The sequence below is a fragment of the Falco punctatus genome (assembly GCF_963210335.1).
Source record: "Falco punctatus genome assembly, chromosome: 1".
NCBI classification, from domain to species: Eukaryota; Metazoa; Chordata; class Aves; order Falconiformes; family Falconidae; genus Falco; species Falco punctatus.
In genome coordinates this window covers 19,737,594-19,759,599 of record NC_137580.1, presented here as the reverse complement: position 1 = coordinate 19,759,599, position 22,006 = coordinate 19,737,594, and the positions used below count along the sequence as shown (strand labels likewise).

Below are 22,006 nucleotides of genomic sequence, written 5' to 3'. Positions count from 1 at the left end.
ACACCCTCGAGACCTGCTGGCTTTCTATCAAATTTGACTGAAGCTGGCAAATACGACATGTCATAGCTGTTATAAAAGTCACTGGGAAGGCCTGGCAGAAGCGCACCTGCACGCACGCAGCCAGCACAGCTTCATAAACACTGCTCCGTAGGAAACCAGGAGCATGATGGACCTGTTCTGCCTGGGCCACTTCCCCTCCATGCAAGAGTAAGGCAGGGTTGTACCTGCATTTGGAAACTCCCCAAAATAATCTACTCCCTGTAACAAAGAGCTTGTGCTTTGCACGAAGCAAACCAGCTCTACGAGGTGAGAGAACGGCCCGGGAAGCCTTTGAGGAAGCCAGATTTTATACTGTACTTTCTCACTACAAAGGAAAGGTGTTTAAATTGCCAGGAGTGGTTTTTCAGGCTTGTCTAAAATTATATTGTTTCAGAAAACTCCAGCCTTCCTCTCAGCTGCGAGTGCAGCTCTGCTCAAGAGGCACTGACCTGCTGCTCCCTCCTGCTGAAACCCCACATGCCGCTGGGTGAAGGAGGCTGAGGAGAAGGAAGGTGCCATCTGCCCATCGCCACTCCAGCAACACTCACAGAGGTGCACCGTGAGCCTTTCCACAGCCTGTGGGCAGAGAGGAGATGGTGGTTTAGCTCTGGAGGCCCCTCATACCAAAAGGAAAAACAGATGGAACAACAGTATGCTTTTGTGAGCGGGACAGACTGCTTTGGAGCCCAATTAAACTGTTATAGTAAACTAAAAAGTACTCTTATTAAAAGAGTAAATAAAAATCAATGGAAATGCACTTTCCCCTCACCAGTGTATAAAGAGAAAGCTGGCACTGAGAAAGCAAGCATGGTGGCAGGGAGTGGACTCTGCCAGCCTGGAACACAATGCATCATTAACAGAGGCAAAGCTTCTTAGTCTGGAAAGACTCACAAAATGAAAGCCTGGTGCAGCTTGAGCTCCAGGTTAAAAAGAAATCTCCATTTTCTCTTACTACAACACTCCTCCCTGGGGACGTGGCACACTGACTCTTGTTATGTGGCCAGGTTAAAAGTTTTAGCAATCCTGCTAGGTTTCTTTCCTAGAGGAAATAGCATGTATATTTAACTCTTACACTCAAACCTTCATAACTAAACACTTATTTTCTATGTGTATAATATAAATATGCAAGTACATACATGAGCACAACCTGGGATGCGTTCGTGTGTGCATGAACATCCCCACCAGCATGTACAGTCCTTGAACTTGAGCTATCTGCACACATTTTTCCTATAGAGCAAGGAAAACCCATGCAGTTCAGCAAAGCCAGAGTCAGCCTGGCTCTGCAGAGCCCCGCAGGTCTGCTGGGGACTTCAGAGGCAGAAAGCCTGCAGAATTGCAGGGACTAATCTGTAGAAGTTTAAAGAAGCCTGAAGAATTTAATGGAGATTTAGATGCCTGCAACTGAAATGTAAAATTTTTGAGAACAATTGACCAAGATGAATGGTATCTGCTTAGTAGTCATGAAACATCGTGTCGGTGTTACACCCCAATAGCATACATAAATTGAGGTGCAACGTCTGTATCATTTTTTTCTTAGATGAAGAAAGGCTTACAGTCTTCATAAGATTGAGCTGTTCTAAAATTAAATACTGTTTGTAAACAGTACTGATGTTTACACACAGAAACTAAACAAAATGGGGTGGAATAAGCCGAATGAATCGGAACAAACAAGAAACTAGTGAGGGATGTTCCTTACTTATTAATATCCTCCCCCTCCCTGGTACTACTCAGAGGGTTTTTTGTTTGCCTTTCCCACATCTCTTATCTGTGTTTTCAGATACAGAGAACCTCACAACATGCTACAGCTTGAACGTTTGCATTCATCAAAGTGAAAACTTCTATTAATAAGAATTCAATTATTTGGAAAAGTTTCTTGGCAGTACAGCACCACTTTTTTAAGTTCTCTTCAATGGGAATTTAACTTCCCGCAAATCTCATTTGACTCAAAAACCACAAATGGATGGTTTGCTGTGACTCCAAAGTAAAGGACTCCAGAGGAACGAGCATGAAAAGTGGAGCCTGTCACAGGCATCTGTGGAACAGTAGGAAGTTACGGTAAGCTTGTGAATAGTAGTACTGTCTAAGGCTCCCCATGGGAATACTATTAAATTAACAGCACATTCAGATTAATTGCTTTTTTTTTTTCCTTTTTTTTTTTTTCCCAGTTGCCCAACAGGTATCTTGTAATGCAGAACTGTGGTTCATAGAGGTCACCCTGTAACACAGTGGGTTTGATTTGGCGGTGAGGTTTTCTGCTTTTGCAGCTTTGTCTTAGCTGCGTTTCAAAGTTGCAAGCTATTAATTTATCAGACAGAAATAGAAAAGCAGCTACAGCGCCCTGACCCAACCACACCCCAATCCTCAGGGAAGTCAGATGTCTCTTCAGAAGTCATGAACAGTGAGATAACAACATTAAACACATGCTTTGAATTTTAATTGTCACTGTTAAGGATTAGGAACAATCCCTGTGAGCAACTAATTTTGCTGGCATTACTGAGCCAGATTCAAGCCTGGTTTCAGCTAACTGTAACACAATATTCATCCCTCAAAACTGATTTTAGCAAGTTCCCTTCCTTTCTAGAGCAAGTACATCACTGGAGAATCCAAGTCCCTGTTTGGTATCCCCACCCTCACTAACTCTTGACCACAGGGGAATTATAACAGGGAATAAAGTAATCCCTCCCTTGCTACTGACAATGTAAGAGAACATGATTATTCCTGCTCATAAAGCGATTGGATTTTCTCCTGTATGACCATAATGCTCCTTCCTAAAATAAAGCTAAAAATATGAAGAGGTTGACTGCCCTTCCAAAGTTGTTTCAGTGTCCAAACAGGTCATTTATGTAGAAAGAATTTTATTTGGAATATCCTGCTCTTTGGTGTTGATGACTGTGGTTTTCTAATACCATTGCTAGTCCTTCCATTTAGCACAACTAGGAATGTTTCTTCTGAGACACTATTTCTACAGATTTCATGCTGGGTCACGACTACAAAGGACAGGCTGCAAATTTGACATTGCAGAGAAAAAGGGAAAAAGAACAGGAATTACAAAAATATCAGCTCTTAGTTCAATCCTCAGAAAAACGCGGCTCTTTCCCCACTTTTAGCATAGGGAAATACTCTGGCTGGTGCTTTATGCCTAGCCTTAAGTAACAGTTTTAAGTGACTGCTGTATTTAGTCAAAGAGAGAGCTGGTTTTGTGACTAACTCGCAAAGGACCTATGTGTATGCCAGCTCTAGAAGGTAATGCCATTGCTTTAAATCGATTAACTTGGGACTTAACACAACTAAGAGCTGAAATACAGGATGCCTGAAAACCGAAAGGCACAAAGTGAAAACTTCCTCCAAGAAAATTAAAACATCTCCCTCTCTCTTCTCAACAAACCCAAACAATTTAATGAAAGAAACCAATCTGATGATGAAAACGCCAACAAAGAAGCTGCACCCTCCATGAAAGCTGTAACATCTCTCTTAATCAGGTCATGCGATATAAACTTTAGCAGCACATATCCTGCTTTCGCTCCATGAGATTTCCCTTTTCCAAGTCCTTTCCCTCAGCCATGCGAAGAGCCCCAGACCCCCCTTGGTCTGATACCTCCCATTAGACCAACAAAGTTGCAATCTACAGTCTCAGTCTTGCAAGATCTTAACTCTTACAGCGATCAGCAGCTTGTATCAGGAACCATGGCCTATCACACACCCTACCTGCTTGCCTTCACTGCCCTCAGCCCTGCTCTCACCACCACCAGCCCGTTTCACGGTCAGCAGCCAGTGTGGACCGTTTGCTTTTGCATAAGCAGCCCTGGAAACAGGAAGCACCTGGGTGTTCCCCGTTTACTGGGCAGGTGGAAGCGAGGCTGTTGCTGCCGTAAGTGAAAACACAGCATTAGCCAGCATCCTGGCTCCTGGTGGGAAAGTGTTTTATTAATCAAAAAAATACTTTCCACCCTGTGGTGTCTTGCAGACCTTTAAACTTGCATCTGCAAAAATCAGAGAAATCCTTCTGTCATTCTCACAACAAAGTAAAAATACAGAAAACATTTTTAAAACTTGAGGATTTTTTAATTTTTTTTTTTAAACAAGAGAGACAACTTCAACCTGATTAGAAATACTCTCTAAGCTCAGCACAGGGTGGTATGGGCAAGGCAGAGTTTCCAGCTCATTATGGTAAGGTTGTGTTCTCAGTCTGTTATAGGGGGATGAATAGGGGAAGCTGGAGCAGCTGAGCTTGCTTGACCAAAAGGTATCATCGTACAACACTAGGTTTTTCTCATTCTATTCTCAACTACAGGAAAGGAGAGGGGGATGAAGATCAGAAGTCTGGGGCATCTCATAATCCCAATTCTTCCAAAATGTGTTGTCGTGGAAAGTGAAATGCTGACAGAGCAATGACTGGTAGGAGGTTGGGAGTATGACATGCAAGTCTTTGGGTGTGGGGAGCCAGAGCCAAAGGGTACAGTGCAGTCTTTCATTTGAAGCATTCACCTCACATTTCTAGTTCTATTATTTGTATAATTTATTTCATCTCAGAAGAAAATATTTCCATTGATGACGTGCTTTTACTGTAATTCATGAGACTATATATAAACAACGTAACTCTTTGGATTGCAGTGGGTAACACATTAATCCCTCTTACGGGATTGTAGAATGGCATTCCTTGCCCGTAGATCTAGGAAACAAAGCCCTGACCTTCCCCTAGATACTATTATAAGAAAAGATATTACAAAAAGCCTAGATATTCTATGTAAAAAACAAGTATGCTATGCCAGAATTTGAAAGGCCACTGCAAGTAAAGAAGGTTTAGAAACTAATCACAGAGAGAAGCTGGGAATTGGGGTTACAGGAGAGTTTTGAAGGAAGACTGAAGTGTTTCTGACAGGCAGAAGCTGAAAACTCTGCAATAGCAACATCATTTTATATAGGACACAAAAGTTGTGCAAGAGAAAAGATAAGCAGCTGGGAAGGCCTGAGAGTGAAATGTTATGTGGGACATAAATGAGAGATGAAAGTTTATTATTTGGACATGAAATCTAATATTTATGCAGTAAAAGATAAAAAAAACAGTAGTGAATGTATTCAAGGAGGAAAGTAATGCGATCCAGGATTTTGCTTGTAATCTACCAAATCATCCTCAGCTGTGGTACCTAACCTTCCCATCATATGATAGCATAGGTGTGTATTTGGGTATCTCATGTGCTTGGCCCACAGAATTATCATGGATCCACTTTCTCTTGTATCCAGCAATTCAAACAGCTCCCACCTTTTACCAGCAATTTCAAAATAACAATTTTTTCTCCCTAAAACAAATGACAGCCTGAGACTAAGAAGGGGTGCTGTTTAGTGATTTATAAAGACAGACAACTTATCACTAACAAAACCTTTATATCATGCCACACTATGTATAAGAGTAAAAATAAGTACCTATCGAAATAGAATGGAATAAGCATTGATATGACTGTCACCAATAGCACTTCAGGCCTTCAGAAGAAAAATATAATTTTAAAACAACACACATTTTTGACAAGGCACAGAGCTTAAAATATATGGGAGGTAAAATAGTGGTGAATCAAAACAAAAAACTTCAATCCCATCTGTTAGCTCCACCCAAAAAAAAAAAAAAAAAAAAAAAAAAAAAAAGAAAGAAAAGGAAAGAAAAAAGGATGGGACAAAAATTTCCCAAAGACCCCAAGCTTTTAAGTACCTCATTTGTGTTAATGACTCCATGAGTTCAAACGTACTCTTATTTTATTTTATTATGGGGTAATTACTGTTATGGTAATGAAAACATTTAGTGAATCCAGCATATCATGTTGAAAATAATGTAAAATAATATTGTAAGCAGACATATGAAACAAATATTTCTCCATGCCATTTAGTATATAACACTGCAACCAAATGGAAAAGGTTCATTTTAGAAGAAAAGTCTACAGAAAACCATGCCAGAAGTTACATAGAATGTTCTCTAGAATCTGTTATTTAATAAAATTTTAAGTGTCTCTTAGATGTCATAACTCGCCATTTAGTCTGTACAAACTTGTGTCAACATGCACACTCCCACCTGAGCTAACAAGGCTTTCCAAGGACTGATTGCAACCCACATCTGGACCCCCCTCCATCATTTAACATACTGAGCAATCAGCTTCATTATGGGTCAGTTCCTTATCACATACCTACAAGTTCATCATCTTGTAAGCATTTTTCATATGGCAGTCTGAGTCCTTGTAACACAGTCACACAGGGATTCAAGTCAAGCATCCTAACACATCTTGCCTGGCAGGCAGAATGGCCAGCATTGATGCAGGACACAACAGTCTTTCTGCTAGACTAGTGAAAACATCACCTTAAACTGCTGAGAAGTTTTGACAGAAAATCACTTTATGCTTGTCTTGTTTCCCCAAGCCACTGTGAGAGATAAACCGGGGGGCACAAACTGCAGGTGTAGCTCATTTCTGCTGCTACAGGTTCAGGTATTTGTCCAGAAAAGAAAATTACTCTTTGTATATTAATTACTCCTCTTGCAGCGTGCACAGTAATTCAAATATCCCCAAACCCTGAGTAGCTCCTACAAGAAAAGGAAGGAAAAAAGGAAAGACCTTTCACAAACATATTAGCCCTTACTGTGAAATTGGTCGACCCATCAATACACAAAACTATTGGAGAAAGCAAAACAGAAAGAATCAGATGGAAAAGCTGGCAGGCGTTTGGAAAATAAAATATGTAACGAAGACTAGGAAATACCAGAAGGTTCTTTAAGAGGCCAGAGGAAGAACTGGGAGTGCTGATACCCAGTTTTGGCAAAGCTCAAGGAAGGAAAAATGCCTGTTATGAGTACTATGGTTGATTTTAACTAAAATAACTCACCCCCTCAAACTTATCTGGGTCACCGCAGAAAGCATATCCTTTGGGGTTGTTTGAGCTGACAGTGCTAATTCAAATAGATTACAGCACCTGCATTTGGGAAACATACATCATTACAAGGAAATAAAGAGGAAAATCAACTGTATGGGCATTTTATATGCATTTTAAAAGATACAAATTCTCTATTGTGTAATACAAGGAATACCCCACACTTAGCATGATTAGGATTTGTGAGAGTCAGAGTTTACAGTCTTGTGCCCAAGCCAGCCAAACATTAAAAGCCTGTGACTAAACAGAGCAAAGAAAAAAAAAAAAAAGAAAAGAAAAGAAAAAAAGAAGACAGCCCTGCCATTGCTATTTTCTTACTGTGAATGGCTCATGTTGAATCATCCGGCTGGGCCAGATAATGCTTGCGCAAGTTGTCAGATAATGAGTTAAGCACCACAAATGGAAGGCACAAACCTTCGCGTTTAGTTGAGAAAAACAGTGGAAATTAATGAAACGGGGGTTTGTTGCCTCCCACATCAACCACACAGAAGCTCGTCTGTTTTGAGGATTCACGACATTTTGAGCGCGGGATGCTCTGCCCACAGCACTGGTCACCTGCTGAGAGCTTGCATTGAATTAGGTTACATTATAATTGGATTTTCCGAAGGCACCACATTAGCATTTTCCATGATCTCACCCTTATTAGCCAAATCACTAATCGGGAGTAGTGCAGTTATATTGTTTGCTGGTTAAACTATCTGGCGCTATAGCGTCTGTAAGTCAGCTCCAAATTCATGCAGAGAGAAAAAGTCCCGTCTCTCTAATAGACACTCAGGAGTTTATTCTGTAGCTAATGTTGCAGTCAAACTCTAATTTTCAATAGTTTGTGAAAAGGCAATTTCTCTCCAGAGGCTGGTTCACTCGGTGCTTTGCTTGCGTTCTTCCAGAGTCTGTATTGTAAGTCAGGAGTGTTGTTTCTTTGATCAGTGGAGGCAAAAGCAGCATCGCTGTAAAATGTAACAGCAGAAAAATCCTTTCCCATGGACTGTTCCCTATTGTGTCCAAAATCAAATGCTGAACATGTTTAATCCTGTAAGGTTATTATTTTAATGCACAGGCCTTTGTATATTGATGGAAATGGAAATACCTGTTCTAAAAGCCAGAACAACACACGCAGACAATCTTGTAACTGATGATTGTCTTTGCACAGCTCAAAAAGCTGTTAGTGTGGGAACTTAAACTCACATTAATGACTTCTGAGCTATGATGAACGCACACAGGACATCTCATGCAGCCTCACAGTGCGAAAATCTCTGCTCCCTCTTTCAGGTGGGATTCCAGCAGTTTTGGGTACCTTTCTCCCAGCAACTGGTCTCTTAAAAGCCTGAAGGGAAGAGACAATCTTGCAAGGAGATTATCAAGTAATATTTTCTGAACACCCATTCACTGCAATTTTCTAAAAAACTTTCACGTTATAAATATAATTTCATTTTAAAAGCCAGGTTTTATTCTCAGGTTAGAGATTACACAATGATGTTCAGATTCATTACAACAATTTCATTTGGAAATATAAAGCCATTTGCACTGAGAAGTTAACCCCCTTAAATATTTCTACTAAAATTCTTCTGATACAAATAACTACACACAGAAAAACTGTGATTACATTTTCTATATAATTCTGAAGCCAGAAGAAAAGGAGAACTGGCCTCGACTCAAAAAGCGGGGTATAGGCACCTTCTACCTGGCCTGGCATTGGTGGTACCTTGCTTGCAATTACACAAATGTGTCAAAAAAGTTAAGCAGATCTCCTTTTTATCAAAAAAAACAAGAAAAAAAGAGTACAGAATTCTAGATGGCATATCAGCAAATTGTTCCCTGGAATAAAATAAAGATGACAATAATTCTCAATGAAAAAAAATAATCACAACACTACTGGTCTTATAAGCTCTTGAATTCAAACCAGATGTGACAGTCTCCAAATCCCCAGCAACAGCTGCATCGTTTCTCATAAGGCTTTTTTACAGACTCTCATAGGCAGCACAAACAGCATCTTCAGAACAAAGGGCAATAATGCTTCCCAAAAGATTTTTACTGGATCCTGAGGATCACTAGCCTGTATGATCTGCTCTTCTATTGTCCTCACAGGGATTTCACCAGGCATAAATAACATGCACTGAAGAGATAAGGCACTAGGGGCAAAAACACAAAAAAAAAAAAACCCCAAACAAACCAAACCAGAACAAAACAGAACAATGCAGTTGCAAGACTAGATTGCAGCCTTTGGTCTACACTTCTCCAGGTCATAGGTTGTCAGTGATGGGCTCCCTTCTCCGAAGAAGCATCTGCAAAAGTAAATCAATATAAATTATTTTGACGCTGAGAAATGCAACTCGCTTATGATTAATTTCCCTTTATTTTGTAACGTATATGAACCCCCCCACCCACGGAGCAAACACTGTACAGCATTACAAGCCTGTAATCAATCCAGTGCAAATGGCAGTAAGTGTGAAGAAGAGAAAGAGGGTAGGGATATCATGCAGTGCACTAGCAGCCTCTCTCCCAACTTTATCTAATCCTGATTGTTGATACAGAGCAAACAGTAGGGTCTAATAACCTAAACCCCCCATGTAAAATCTTTCTAGACCTCTAAAAAGAACAGCTGACATGCAGCAGTGCTCATAGGTACACATTAGCATTAGGTGCACACAAGAGACATACGTGTGACAGAGGGAAGAATTAGGTAGTAGTACTTATGGCTAAGTAGGTGTCTGTGGTTCAAAGATGTGTTTGAGAGTAACTCGCTTGAGCTAGGAAAACAAAATAAAACTGAAGAAAGGAAATATACTATTGCCAGTGTAACACATACTTCCTTCCTGAAGTTTCAAGAGATTCTGAAAATGTTCTAACACATCTCTAGTAGCACATGCACAAGTGCACACAGTATTTTGCTTACAAGAGAACATTAAGAGTGAAATATTTCCAGCAGGGTTTTTAACTCGCCTAGGAGAGTTGCTCTGCAGCTGCTACACAGTAACCCCATCATTCACTTCGAAACCCACAGTGCTGATGGTATCCAAATGTGTATGAAAGAAAACTTGATTAAAAAGGTCCACATCTGTAGCAAGCAGCAGTACCATGAATCACTGATTTGACATGTTTTCCTTGCAGGTAGTGTCAGAGCTAAAATGCATGTTATTTTTTCACAAAAAGGAAAAGCAACAATTAGCAGACTGCTTCTTTGTGCAAGGTAGATAAATATAGGTATTTGTGTGTTCACTTCATTTTGTGCAAATAGCCCCCTATAACAACAAAGATGGTAGAACAAAACTTTTCTAACAAGAAATATGCTTCCAAGCTTCACATCTAATGTTGGCATTCATATAACAATATAATTTGGAAAGGAAAAAAAAAAAAAAAAGGTGGGACCTGTTGGCTATTCAAACATCTCAGGCAGCTATACAGTGGGGAGGATGTCCTTCAATTATTTCTGTTCCTTCCCAGTCCCAAGTCCCACTGGGACACACTGAGGTCACCCTGCTTCTGCCAAGATGCTTTTGGCTCCTAAAGTTCTTGCCCAGCTGGTGCAAACCAGTAGATACCACAGCATTGCAGGCATAGGCTGCCAGAGAAGAAAGGCAAACATGATATAACATGTGGGCTGCAAACCCCAAAGAGTGTCTCTCCCCTAGGATGGCATTAACTGTTTAGAAAACCTTCTGGTTATTTCATAGTACAGACAGGCTTCAGAGACCAGCACAGTGTACTTTTACACTTAAAACACATACAACAGGCAAAGGAAGTATAATGAGGGGAGGCAGCACCCGGCTCCTACTTTAACAGGCAAAAGGCATGGAATGTATTTTTACATCATCTCCTTAGATGATCAGTGAGGAACTAAGGATATTTCCAGATAGCAGATAGATGCTTCATCAAGTGACCAGGAAAGAGAATGATTTAATGAGAACAGCCACCACATCAACTGTCACCAGAATACCACCATCAGTCCCCTAAGGCAAGCTCCCTTAAATGCCTTGATTCTTCCCTATGATTTGTTCTCAAAGGGTGGGGGGAAAAAAAAAAAAGCCAGTGTGTGTGTGAAGCCTTTTAAAATCTAACAGGTACTGAATGATAAATCCTGATTCATTGTTTCATAGAAATAAAATTATCAAATCATGCAGCTGTTTAAATTAGATACCCTGTTCCTCTTCACACTTTTCTGCCTGATACTCTGAAAACCTACAACAGATCCTGTGATCTTTAACTCAAGCTGACTTTTAAAAGCAATACCTCCCTAAAAAAGGCAGCTTCTCATGTTCTGGAGTTAGAAATTAAAGGTGTGCTAATGGCCTTCTTGTTTCTGCAGTAGCAGAAATCAAGTCGTATCAGTAAAAATCCTGAAAATTACATTTTCATTCCCAGTGGAGATGGCAAGTTGCTAATTAAATCTGTCTTGACTGGTTGGGAGCAGTGATTATTTCTAATGTCATATATACACTGGAGACAGGCTAGTACCAAAAATGTTTAGGGTCTGGGACTTTTTCCAGGAAAATTAAGATGTCAGTTAATTGACTTTTTCTGTCTGGTTTTCATTGAAAACCTCCAGCAATCCATTTTTCAGTTCTTCATTTCCCCCCCTCTCCCTACAGATGTCATTATTTTCAGTGGAAAACCCCACACTTCTCCCTCCTCTTCTTCCAATTAGCTGTAATTATAACAACATTAGCAGAAAAGTAGGTAACTTGAGGGCAAAAATCTGGAAAGCAGCAGAGTGTGGAAGGGCACAAGAGATGATAGTACAATGAAAGCAAGCGGGCACATCATGCTTCTTCATGTGCTCATCTGGGAACCCTTAGGGCTTTGCAGGTTGATTTCTGCTTTCTCTAGGTGTGCCAAGACAAGATGGTGACCAGCTGCTCTCACCTCTCCCACAAGCCTCAAAAGCTACCCCTTGAGCTCAGAGGTAGGTGAGGGGCTAGATTTTGGCTTCTCCCTGTGCCTGGCATAACTGGATCTAACATAAAAACATACAGTTTAGGTCAAAGAAAACCAGTAGTTACATCTGATGTTCTGAAGGGGTAACTGGGGTTCTTAAATACATGTTACGAGAGTCTTTCTGCCAAGAACACAAATACAGCAAGATGGATTTTGGAAGTAAAAAAGGCAATACATACCAGCAGTTGTGGCATGCAAAAGGATTCTTGCTAGGAGTTGGCTTTGAGCAGTAAACCTCTTTTCCAGAGAATTTTTCATTAAAATTGGGTTCAGGGAAAATCTCCAAAATCAATCTTTTTTTCAACTGTCTTTTCAATTTTGCACAGTTGGATAAGGAAGGAAGTCAACACTGCTTGCCAAATAAAGTGACATTAAGTACATTTGCTGGAAATCCTTCTGCCTTGCTTCTTAAAAATGAAAAAAAATAACAAAAAAAACCCCAAAACCACAACAAAAACTAAGACACACATTCCCCCCCACCCCCACCCCCAACAAAGAGCAAAAAGATCAGAAACCAGTTCCAGGAACACTGACTAACAGAGCACAGAGACTTAGGAGTTAATGCCCATCCAAAGGTAGTGCTGATGGTCAAACAAGGCAAAGCTGGAAGAATTTAAGCACAGTTTAGGACCAGGCTTTCTGCACAGCAAAGCACTTGGGGAGGGAGCAGCCCAGAGGTGGGCAGGAAGAATTGTTCTCTTGGAAACACACTGCTGGTATAATAAGACAACATCTCATTGACTTCTTCCTTAATCTCTATCTGTCTCCCACCATTTACCTTTCCATACTGCCCTTCTTTCTTTTGTGTGACCTTCAAAGGAAACACCTTTGCTTTTATGGAAGCCTAATGATTTGCCCTAATCCTGCTTTGCAGACAGGTGGTTGCCTTGTGAGGACTACCTGTGTGATCTTCCCCTGGCAGCCTCACCTTCATTGCAGCCCACCTACAAAGCATGCCTGGACACAAAATGTTCCTATCCATCTCTTCACCCCATCTGTTTTCAGCTGGAGTGTTTCATGTTTGGGAAAGTAGGGAGAAGAAATACTTATGTGCACAGACAAGCTGAACTCTGGTACGAGTTATCTGAGTTTTCAAGCAGTTTAACAAGAGATGCAACATGAAACTTTCTGGATGCAAGTGGGAAGAAAATGCTAGTAAAATAAGACCAATAAACCTGAATACAGCCCACATCCTCCTATTTGCAGATTGTTGAATATTTCTGGATTCAGTTTGGATCCCAGTGGTGGACTGGAAAACCAAACTCTTGATGAGATTGCAGCACAAAAGAGCAGGAGACAAACTAGCTTAAACCCTTACCTTCCTGTGGCCTTGCAGACACACAGATGGAGGCAACTACATCCTGCAGTGCAGCCTGGCACAAAAGCCACCCCAAACCATGGACGTGCCTTTAGTACCTGTTGCACTGCGAATGTGCAAGGCTGTGGAATACATCAACTCACTAAAAATATCATCAAGGACATGACTTTTTTTCCCATCCTTTTTGGAGAAATATATGCTAAGTAATTCTTCACTGTCCCATGCAACCCCTGGCAAGTCAACAAGTTATCTCCATGCTTACTGAGCAGACATTTTTTAACCTATGAAGCCTACGAAAGCCATTTCTAGTGTCCCAAAGCCAGAGGGGCCCGAATGGTTCTTTGCTCACTTTTAAGTAAACTCCCTAAAACAAAAGACATACTTCTAAAACAAGTTGAACGGTTTTATGCAGCTGGGAGACCATCAACTTCTGCTTGAAGACAACTATCAAACTAATTCAACAATAATGGTGGGCAACTGTGGACAAATAAAAAAAGTAATTGATAAAATAACTTAAATCTTGATTACTCAACCAAAAATATAAAGAAATGTCGAGTCTTGTCCACAGGGTCCCTTCCTGGACATCAGAATGTCTACATACAGCCAACAGTTCTTATTTTACTATTCAGGCATACAGAGAAGTAAAAATGTTAAGTAAATGTAATCAAACACACACCCCAGGCTTATTAGTTGTGTTTGGTCACCTCCACATACTCACAAACACACACACACTTGTACCATCACTTTTCCACGCCCTACGTGAACCAAGGCAGGGATAAGATCTTCGAGCATGCTGTTGCATTACACCCTAAACTCTGTGTTCAAGGGTATGCTCAAGGCTGAGGACTGGTCTCTCAAGCCGCAGAAGCCAGCCTGTGGCAACTCTGTTAATAACTGTCTGCCTCTGTAAAGCAACTTCAGCCTTATATACCACAAGCGCTACAAGACCCTTCCTCTCTTCATCCAGATTCTTAACTGGTCCATAGATGGATAGCTGTGAAACAGGCAGGTAGGTCACTACAACCAAGCCTTATGCTCTTTTCAGCAGGATGAAACCCTTAAATGGCCCCTAGACACTCTAGCTGCAAAATACAGACACACAGAGATTACTTGAGCAACAAGAAGCCTAGGGTAGCTGTGAGGTGTTTTAGTCAAAGAACTGAGGACTGCCTAGCACATCGCTGAACCTCAGTTAACTGTCAAATTTCTTGGGAAAGAGGGAGCTGATGTAGCCCTGATTAAGTAACAAGTGGTGTTCACTGCTCCAAATTCTGAACAGACACATGAGGTTTTTGCATAAAGCCATACTTCATAGCTGTAATCTTAGCAGCTCCCTTTAGCTTCACTTTCTTCATAAAGCTAATTTGCAAGGATTTAATTTAGATAATTACCACTGCCTTGCTACCATAGAACATCGCTTGCTTATTCTCATTTTAGAAAGAAAGGCTTAATGGAAAAAATAGCAGAATTTTCAGAGTTTGGGGGGTGGGGTTCCCCCCATTTTTCCCCCCTATTCCTCTCATCTTTGCTGTATTATGATGAAGTTACTTCCAGGCTAATCAGAGAGGGCTCAAATCAAAAAGTGCCAGATCCAAACCATCACACTACGGTGAAAGTTCAGTGCTGGAGGCAAAATTGCTCCTCAGACTTGTGCATAAGTGATCCTTTGCCAACTACCAAAACATAGATCTGTGGGGAAAATAGACTGGAGCAGAAACTTTAGAAAATAGGATCAAACAGGACTGATCAAATTTCTGCAGCAAATTATTTTTTTTTAGATTTTAAAAATATTTCAGTGATTATCTTATTTCTGTAGATACAGGCAAAGTGGTGATTCTTATAGAAAATAGGAAGACAAACTAGGCTTCACAAAGGCAGCAGCCCTTTAAGATAGCCTTCTTTGAACATCAGAGCAGCTAAGAAAAGTGGTGCCACTCAGAAGAAAAGTACAGATATGGTTACAGGAGAAGCAGAAAACATGAGGTTACAGCAGGTTACAGAAGGACGTGGAGAACCTAAGTCAAATGCCAAAGCACGTAGGTGTAAATAACTTCCTCCCTCACAAAGGAGGGGAGAGAGGGAGGAAAACACAATCTAGGTACATCTATACAAAACTGAAGAAAAAGTTAACAGTTCCTCCTTGGTGACAGTATGCCTTTGACATTATAGTGTTTGACATTGAGGCAATGTAGACACTCACAGATTCCAGATATTTCTAAAACAGGCTTTTTTTGATGGTATATCATAAAAAAAATATCAGTTTTCCAATTCATTTCACTTGTGTTCAGCTCTAAATTTACCACCTGTGATATTTTGTAATTATTCTTTAAGAAAAAATACCTAGTATCAAAGGAAAATTTGTCAGTTACGGAAAACTTAAGGCTTTTCCCTAGAAACATCCATCTACCGAAATAGCCTTCCTAAAGGGAACTGCCTCATGCCTAAAAGTTGCTGCACTGCTGTTTTGTTTTTCTATAATGATGCCCTGTCTGAGTCAGATTTATTGGTCCGTTTATCACCTGATGAGGAAATGAAGAATGAGAAATGAGACCCAGGAATGTTGCTGCACATACTAGCTCATTTAATCCCACCATTGTAATTAGCACTGATACAAAATAGAATAAAGAAATTGGAACATCAAGAATATTTTCATCAACTGTTCTTGAAGTTACTATCTTTAAAACCTTTCTCAAAATACTTAAATGCAGATTTAATATAGGTGACTCTATAGAATACATAAACCCAGGCTAGTGTCTTTTAAATGACAGTAGAAGCTGGACTTCTCTGTGATTGATGGCTAATAAAATAGTCTTTCTTTTATCAGCAAAGATAAAAAGAATAAGAGCTCCAAAGATGTTAAAGCAGGCATCCTACACATCACTATGATGGGACTCATTGAGAAGTCTTCTTTATGGGGACTGAATAAAAAAAGGGAAGGTAAAAGTCTCAAAGCATCCTACTCACTGTCCCATTGAGAAGGAGGTATTTGGATGTTCTGGACAAGGAATAGCAATAGAAAGAGTATAGATTTAAAAAACATTTTTTCAGGGAGCCAAAAGTCAAGACATATAATCAAGCAGGGTAAAAGAAACGCTCTCTTTCTTCAGATCCCCTAAGTGTACTGCCCTAGACCACAGCTGCAGTTGGTGGCCGGACTTGTTTCATTCACTGTTATAAACATCCTCCCTGTATTCTCTGGTGCAGTAAATCACTTCGAGTTTAAGTGGGAGGAACTACAAAATTAATCTCCTGTCCTCTCTTGCAGTCACAGCACTACTTTCCCTACAACCACATCAGAACCTTCCAAACAGTTGCCATGTAATTATGGGAAGCTCATCCTCCACTTTGGTGAGCTACGTTCCCACCCTACCCTCTCCTCTGTGCAAATGTGGACAACAGTAAAAAACTGAATAGTCCCTCTGTAGCCATCTTCTTCTTCTAGATGTTACAAAACAGCTTGTGGTGATGAGTCCCTGCCACCCCATATGGTACGCACTTGCACCATGAAATAGTGAACACGTGAAGCACACATGGTCCTGCAGTGCACACCAGCAAACTTTGCTGGTCCCTCCACAGCACAGGATGATGACGTGTCTTTCATCTGAGATGGGCCAGGAGACTTGAGAACAGAGCAAAACACAAGACTTTAGGTGCCATAATTCTCAATCACTTGTGAGAGAAAAGGGGTGGTTTAAGGCAGTTTCTGGAGGTGAAGATCCAGGGGGGTGGGTTCTCAGCCAGAACAATGTCCCTTCTTCCTTGTGCTCCCTGACATGCATCTTTTGAGTGGTCTGAAACAAGTACTTTGAAACAACCAGGAACTTGGCATGATTTCCAATCCAGGTACAAATAAGACACACAATTCCTGGTTTCCAAGATAGTTTGCACCAACGCTTTGGCAACTAATTAACTCTGTCCATTTACATGGTTTTCTGATCAGACCTGGCACCTTGAACTATCAGAGCAGATCAGCAAAAGCAACAAGCATTTTTCCTTTAAGGTGAAAAAAACATCCTCAAGTCTGTATTTTGTTGCCAAGAACTTCTAAAATCTGTCCTATCTTGGCCCCCAGGTTCGGCACATCATTAAATTTAGTCTTAGCTGGAGCAACAGAAGCTCTAAGGACAACTTGGAGGATATCTTTTCTTTAGGACTATTACTAGGTGTTTAATGAGGCAAATGTGTGATCCTATAATATGTAACAGAGACATTTTATGAATTGCACTGAAGCTGAAAGCTGTAATGTAGATGGTATTACATTAGAAACCTCACCTGTGTTGCACATACACCAGCCTCCGCTCTCTGAGGCAAAGCTGTCACATAAGCACGCAACAAATAAATACAAAAGTTTACTCTACATCCCTCAAAGGCCCTCATTTTAAAAAAGTACATTTAAAATATGCTCTGTACAGCTGTTGTCTTACCATTTGCCTTGTGCTGCACATCTGGCGGAAACTGGTCAGGAACATACCACTGATAGTCTGGCTGCACAGAACAATAAAACATTATTACAGCAATATGGACTTCATAGACACTTCAAACAAAAGAATAGTGACATGATAAAAATATAATAGTGCTGTGAAGGTTTTTATTAGTCATACAAAAGTAGTTTACCAAAAAATCTTACATTTAGCTTTATATTTCCACTGATTGAGTCTTTCAGCTTGCTTCCTTTTTTATGACAAGTGGTTTAGATGCTGCACTCATTAGAAATATTGGTGTAAACCTTTCTAGATCCAACAAATCAGAAGAAATGTTAACAGAATCAAATCAGATTTAAAAAGCACTAAGGAATAAAGTGCATTAGAAAACACGAGCAGGCATCATATTCTCTGTACTAAAGAACCCCAGGGAAACCTGGTACACCTGACAGGTGAAGCTGTTCCACTCTGAATATGTGTAATATCTGTAACATGTTTCACAGTGACAGGAATAACCCATTTAATAAAGTTTTCTCCCCTCCTCCCTTCCCCACAGGTTAGCATTAGTGTTACTATAACATTAGCTGTTATCAAAATAACTTCTTGAAAATACTGTGCGATGGGAAAAATTCCCGTCTTTCTTATAAGAGGAAGTATTGAGAAGGTTATGTCCAGGCAAACAAAGTTTTGTCCAGGGAAATCCTGGAAGAAAGAAATACTGCATTGTAGTTCATTCCACAAACTGTGGTAAATGAGCAGCAAATTACCACTAGAGAAAACAATTTTGGAACCAGACATTTCAGTTGAAGCTGCATTAAGCTGTCTACCTGGTTCAAGTAGTACATGCAAACTTGTCAAATTCCAGGTAATTACTGCTTCAAATTAGTTAAACTGGGAAAATAATGTTTTGCAGAAATTAACTCTGACAAAAATCCTGAGTAGTCCCAAGGAGACTCCTACAGATTTCTTCTTCCCTACAACTTTTTTCATAGACTTCTAAAGATGTTTTGCCTAAATTAAGATGGCACGATGAAGCTGCAGATACAGAAAACAGATTTAACCTCTACCTGTGCTTTCATTCCTAGTTACATAGCAGTAATCATTCTCCTACCCTGTCAGGAAAAAAGAAGCTATCCTATTTTCTCTTAAATTATACCATCCACAGGAATTGTTAACTAATTCTGTGCTTGTGGACAAACAAAACAGGCTTTGATACAAAGCAAGACTCTGCTTCGCTACAAAGCAAGACTGCTTTGCTTTAAGCACAGGTAGTTTTTCTGCCCATGGCTCAAAATACACTTATTTGCATTGCTTTTTTTAGTTTCTGTTGAATTTTCTGTTCTCTGATCTACTCTTTCATACATGCTTACACTATGCAAACCTGAATGAATTCTGGAAACAAGAGATGTATTTCATGTGAGACTGAACAAAATGTTTCTACTAACAATGTAAAAAGGAACAAAAAGGTGCAAAATATAAAAGGATAGAACAAGCAAAAGCACAGACTAAACACAGGATTACATACGCTAACTCAGGACACTCATTAAATTCTAACACCTTTCTTCATTACTAACAAATTGCTCAGGGACGTATCAAAAGCTCAGAGCAGCAACACTGCACTCACACAGACAAAGAATTTCAAAGAAAACTCAGAATGAAACTGGGAGTTACAAAGCAACCAGTCAAACTGACCCCGGCGCTCCAGCAGGAATGGCAAAGTTGTAAACCCAGTGATCCCTTGCAGAATTAGAAACCCAGATGATGAAAGTTCAGGGAGAAGAGCCAAAATAATCTGGGACAGTGTCCAAATTGCAGTGAAAAACATTCTGCAATACTTCCAACTCTGATAAATAGGCAGATAAGCACACTCCTGAAGCACAGAAATGACTTATTTGACCACAGCTTTTCCGTTGGATTTCTACAGTCTGAAAGCCTTATATGTGTTTTGCAAAAATTGGGCTATAATTTCTCAAATAATGACCATCTTTCCCTATGTGACAGGTTTATAGCCAGAAACAGATATTGTGTATTTAAAATGACATTCACCATGTTTAAATGCATTCTCACTAGATTTGAACAAGCACAGCCTACTTGGATAACCCAAAGCACTTCAAAAATACCATTCTTTGAAGCAGTATTTTCTTTGAAATAGATAACTCCCCCTCACATAACCTGCCCTCGTTCAAAGCTATTCTTCTTCATGCTGAGGAAGACAGGACCCTGTTGTGTGCCAGAAAAAAAGGTAAATTTCCCATTGTGCTAGCCACACTCAAATATAACTTCCACTTCTGCCGATTTATTTTCGTTTTTTCTTTTTTTGCAATACACAGGCTTGCTTGGGAAAATTGCTTTCCTAAAGCATTCACAGAGTGCCTCACCCTCAGCAGAACCTTACTCCTCATGTAATCCTTTTTCACAGCAACATACCAGAGGGAAGATACTACTGGGGACAAGCAACAACATCTGTGATTTCACCCTTACAGTTTAACAGCAATGTTGTGAACCCTGCCAATAGCTTTCTGCCTGCCCTGGAAAGTGTACAGGGAACCTGGGACCATACAGTCTGGCTGCAGTGGCATTGCCTGACAGCAGGACCGTTATATTACCTATGAATATTGAAGCTGTGAGTGAAGAAGGGAAGTCATTCTCCAAAGATAGGGCCAGAGAAAGAAATACCCAGTGTAAGACATGGAAATAAGACATATTGGTCAACAAGCTTTCTTCAACGAAATAGAGGGAAGAGACCAGAATAATGCTGACCACAGCTACATTCTCATTTTTGTCACTATTATTTAATTCATATCATCAGAACTGGGCTCCAGAGCGTTGATTCATATTTATGGATTTCAGTAACTGTATAGCTAAAAAGGGCTCTGAATGTGTATCATGGAAGTACATTAATCTAAGAAATCAGCAAAAGTCGAATCAAACAACCTTATTTTTTTAATTAAGGAATGACCACCAGTGTCATTGAAACCAAATATATAATAATCCCCTTTTTCTTCTTAGTGATATAATAGATAAATAGTATTCACCAAAGTAAATTTAAAATATATAAGTATATATACTTAAAATATAACTCATCAACCACATATTTAATTTGCTGTAATTTTTTCTCTTTGTGCACAGATTTCTGTAGGTTATGCTTTGATTTGCATGTGGCAGAACTCTGCAGTTCAGTACCAAATACACTGGAATGGCAAGGAAGAAAAGAACATAACTATCACAAGAAAAATCAGCATTTGGGGGCAAAAAGTAAGGGAAGAGACTGTACAGAGATCATCAAGGCTCTTCTAGACCTAGGGCTAAATCTAAAACCAGTACAAAATCTTGATCTGGAACAAACAGGTTTAGTTACTGGTGAGGATGGCACTGTGATAGCACCATGTTATTCTCCTGCGGTCACCACACTGTAAGAACATCAGTGCCCTTGTGAAATAAGAGATGGTGGGAACCTTACAGAATGCTGCTGCTGCTCATGCGCCCTGCGAGATGCTGGATGTACTCGAGGATCTTGATAGTGAAGAACCAACCCACAACTCCCATAATTAACACATGGTGAGAGAAAGAGGGGAGGTGGGTAGCTGGGCCTCTCAGGCTGTACCGGGAGGTCTTTTGTCTGTCAAAAAACCAAGAAAAGCAAGAAGAAATGCATTAGCAGCAGGATGTGATGACCACAGAATATTCATGTACAAATTCATCAGTAAAAAGCAACAGGAAAGAAACCCTTCTCTCTCAGCACGGGCCGCAATGCTGCCCGTTTAGCCTCTTCAAACTGTTCACGATTTTAAAAATTATTTAGGAAAGCTGACTTGCACCACACCAGTCTTGGCACTTTTTATGTGAGAAAAGACTGGTTTCAAGATATGACAAGCACATTTCTGGGCGTTTTCTATATTCAAGAAACATTTATATAACACATGGTAGCTTTCAATAGTTTGAAGCAGAACTACATGGACAGGCACTTGCATAACAAGAAAAAAAAATCATTTTGGTAAAGGAGCAAAGTTGATGGCCTCGAGATTTGGGTCTGCTTTTTCTTAGGCCCTCTGTAATCCACCAGAGTCAACAGGAATTTGCCTAAGGACAGAGCAAGGTGGGGTAAAAGATGATTAACATTCCATGATTCTATTCTATGATTCTATGAGTCACAACTAAATAATTTGACTTAAGAAACCAAACAAATATTCTATATGGTTCCTCTCATGTTTAAGATCCTTCACAAGCTCTGTTTAATCAAATCCTAAGGCAGGAAGAGACGAACAAGATCTCCAGTGTAAACTATCGATGCAATGCAGGGACAGTCAAGTTGTACGTACACATTCCTGATGCTGACTCGACAGCCCTTCGAGTATGTTGCACATGTGCAGTGCTGTTGGCATTTCTCCTG

The 22,006-nt window shown here is 40.1% G+C and overlaps 2 protein-coding genes across 9 annotated transcripts in view; both read right to left on the bottom strand.

The window, feature by feature from the left end:
* Positions 1–9,187, bottom strand: part of NDNF (neuron derived neurotrophic factor) — a 43,715-nt gene extending 34,528 nt beyond the window's left edge. For all 7 annotated transcript variants that reach the window (XM_080373595.1, XM_080373594.1, XM_080373596.1 and 4 more), the window contains exon 1: positions 489–9,187. The gene's annotated coding sequence lies outside the window, so the exon portion shown is untranslated. The remainder of the gene's footprint in view (positions 1–488) is intronic.
* Positions 9,188–9,238: 51 nt separating this feature from the next.
* Positions 9,239–22,006, bottom strand: part of TNIP3 (TNFAIP3 interacting protein 3) — a 62,711-nt gene continuing 49,943 nt past the window's right edge. For both annotated transcript variants that reach the window (XM_080373602.1, XM_080373603.1), the window contains exons 11-13: positions 21,077–21,235; positions 17,620–17,680; positions 9,239–12,226 (exon numbers count right to left, since the gene is read on the bottom strand). In XM_080373602.1, coding sequence (XP_080229728.1) covers positions 12,147–12,226; positions 17,620–17,680; positions 21,077–21,235 — 300 coding nt within the window. In that variant the 3' untranslated portion in view covers positions 9,239–12,146. The remainder of the gene's footprint in view (positions 12,227–17,619; positions 17,681–21,076; positions 21,236–22,006) is intronic.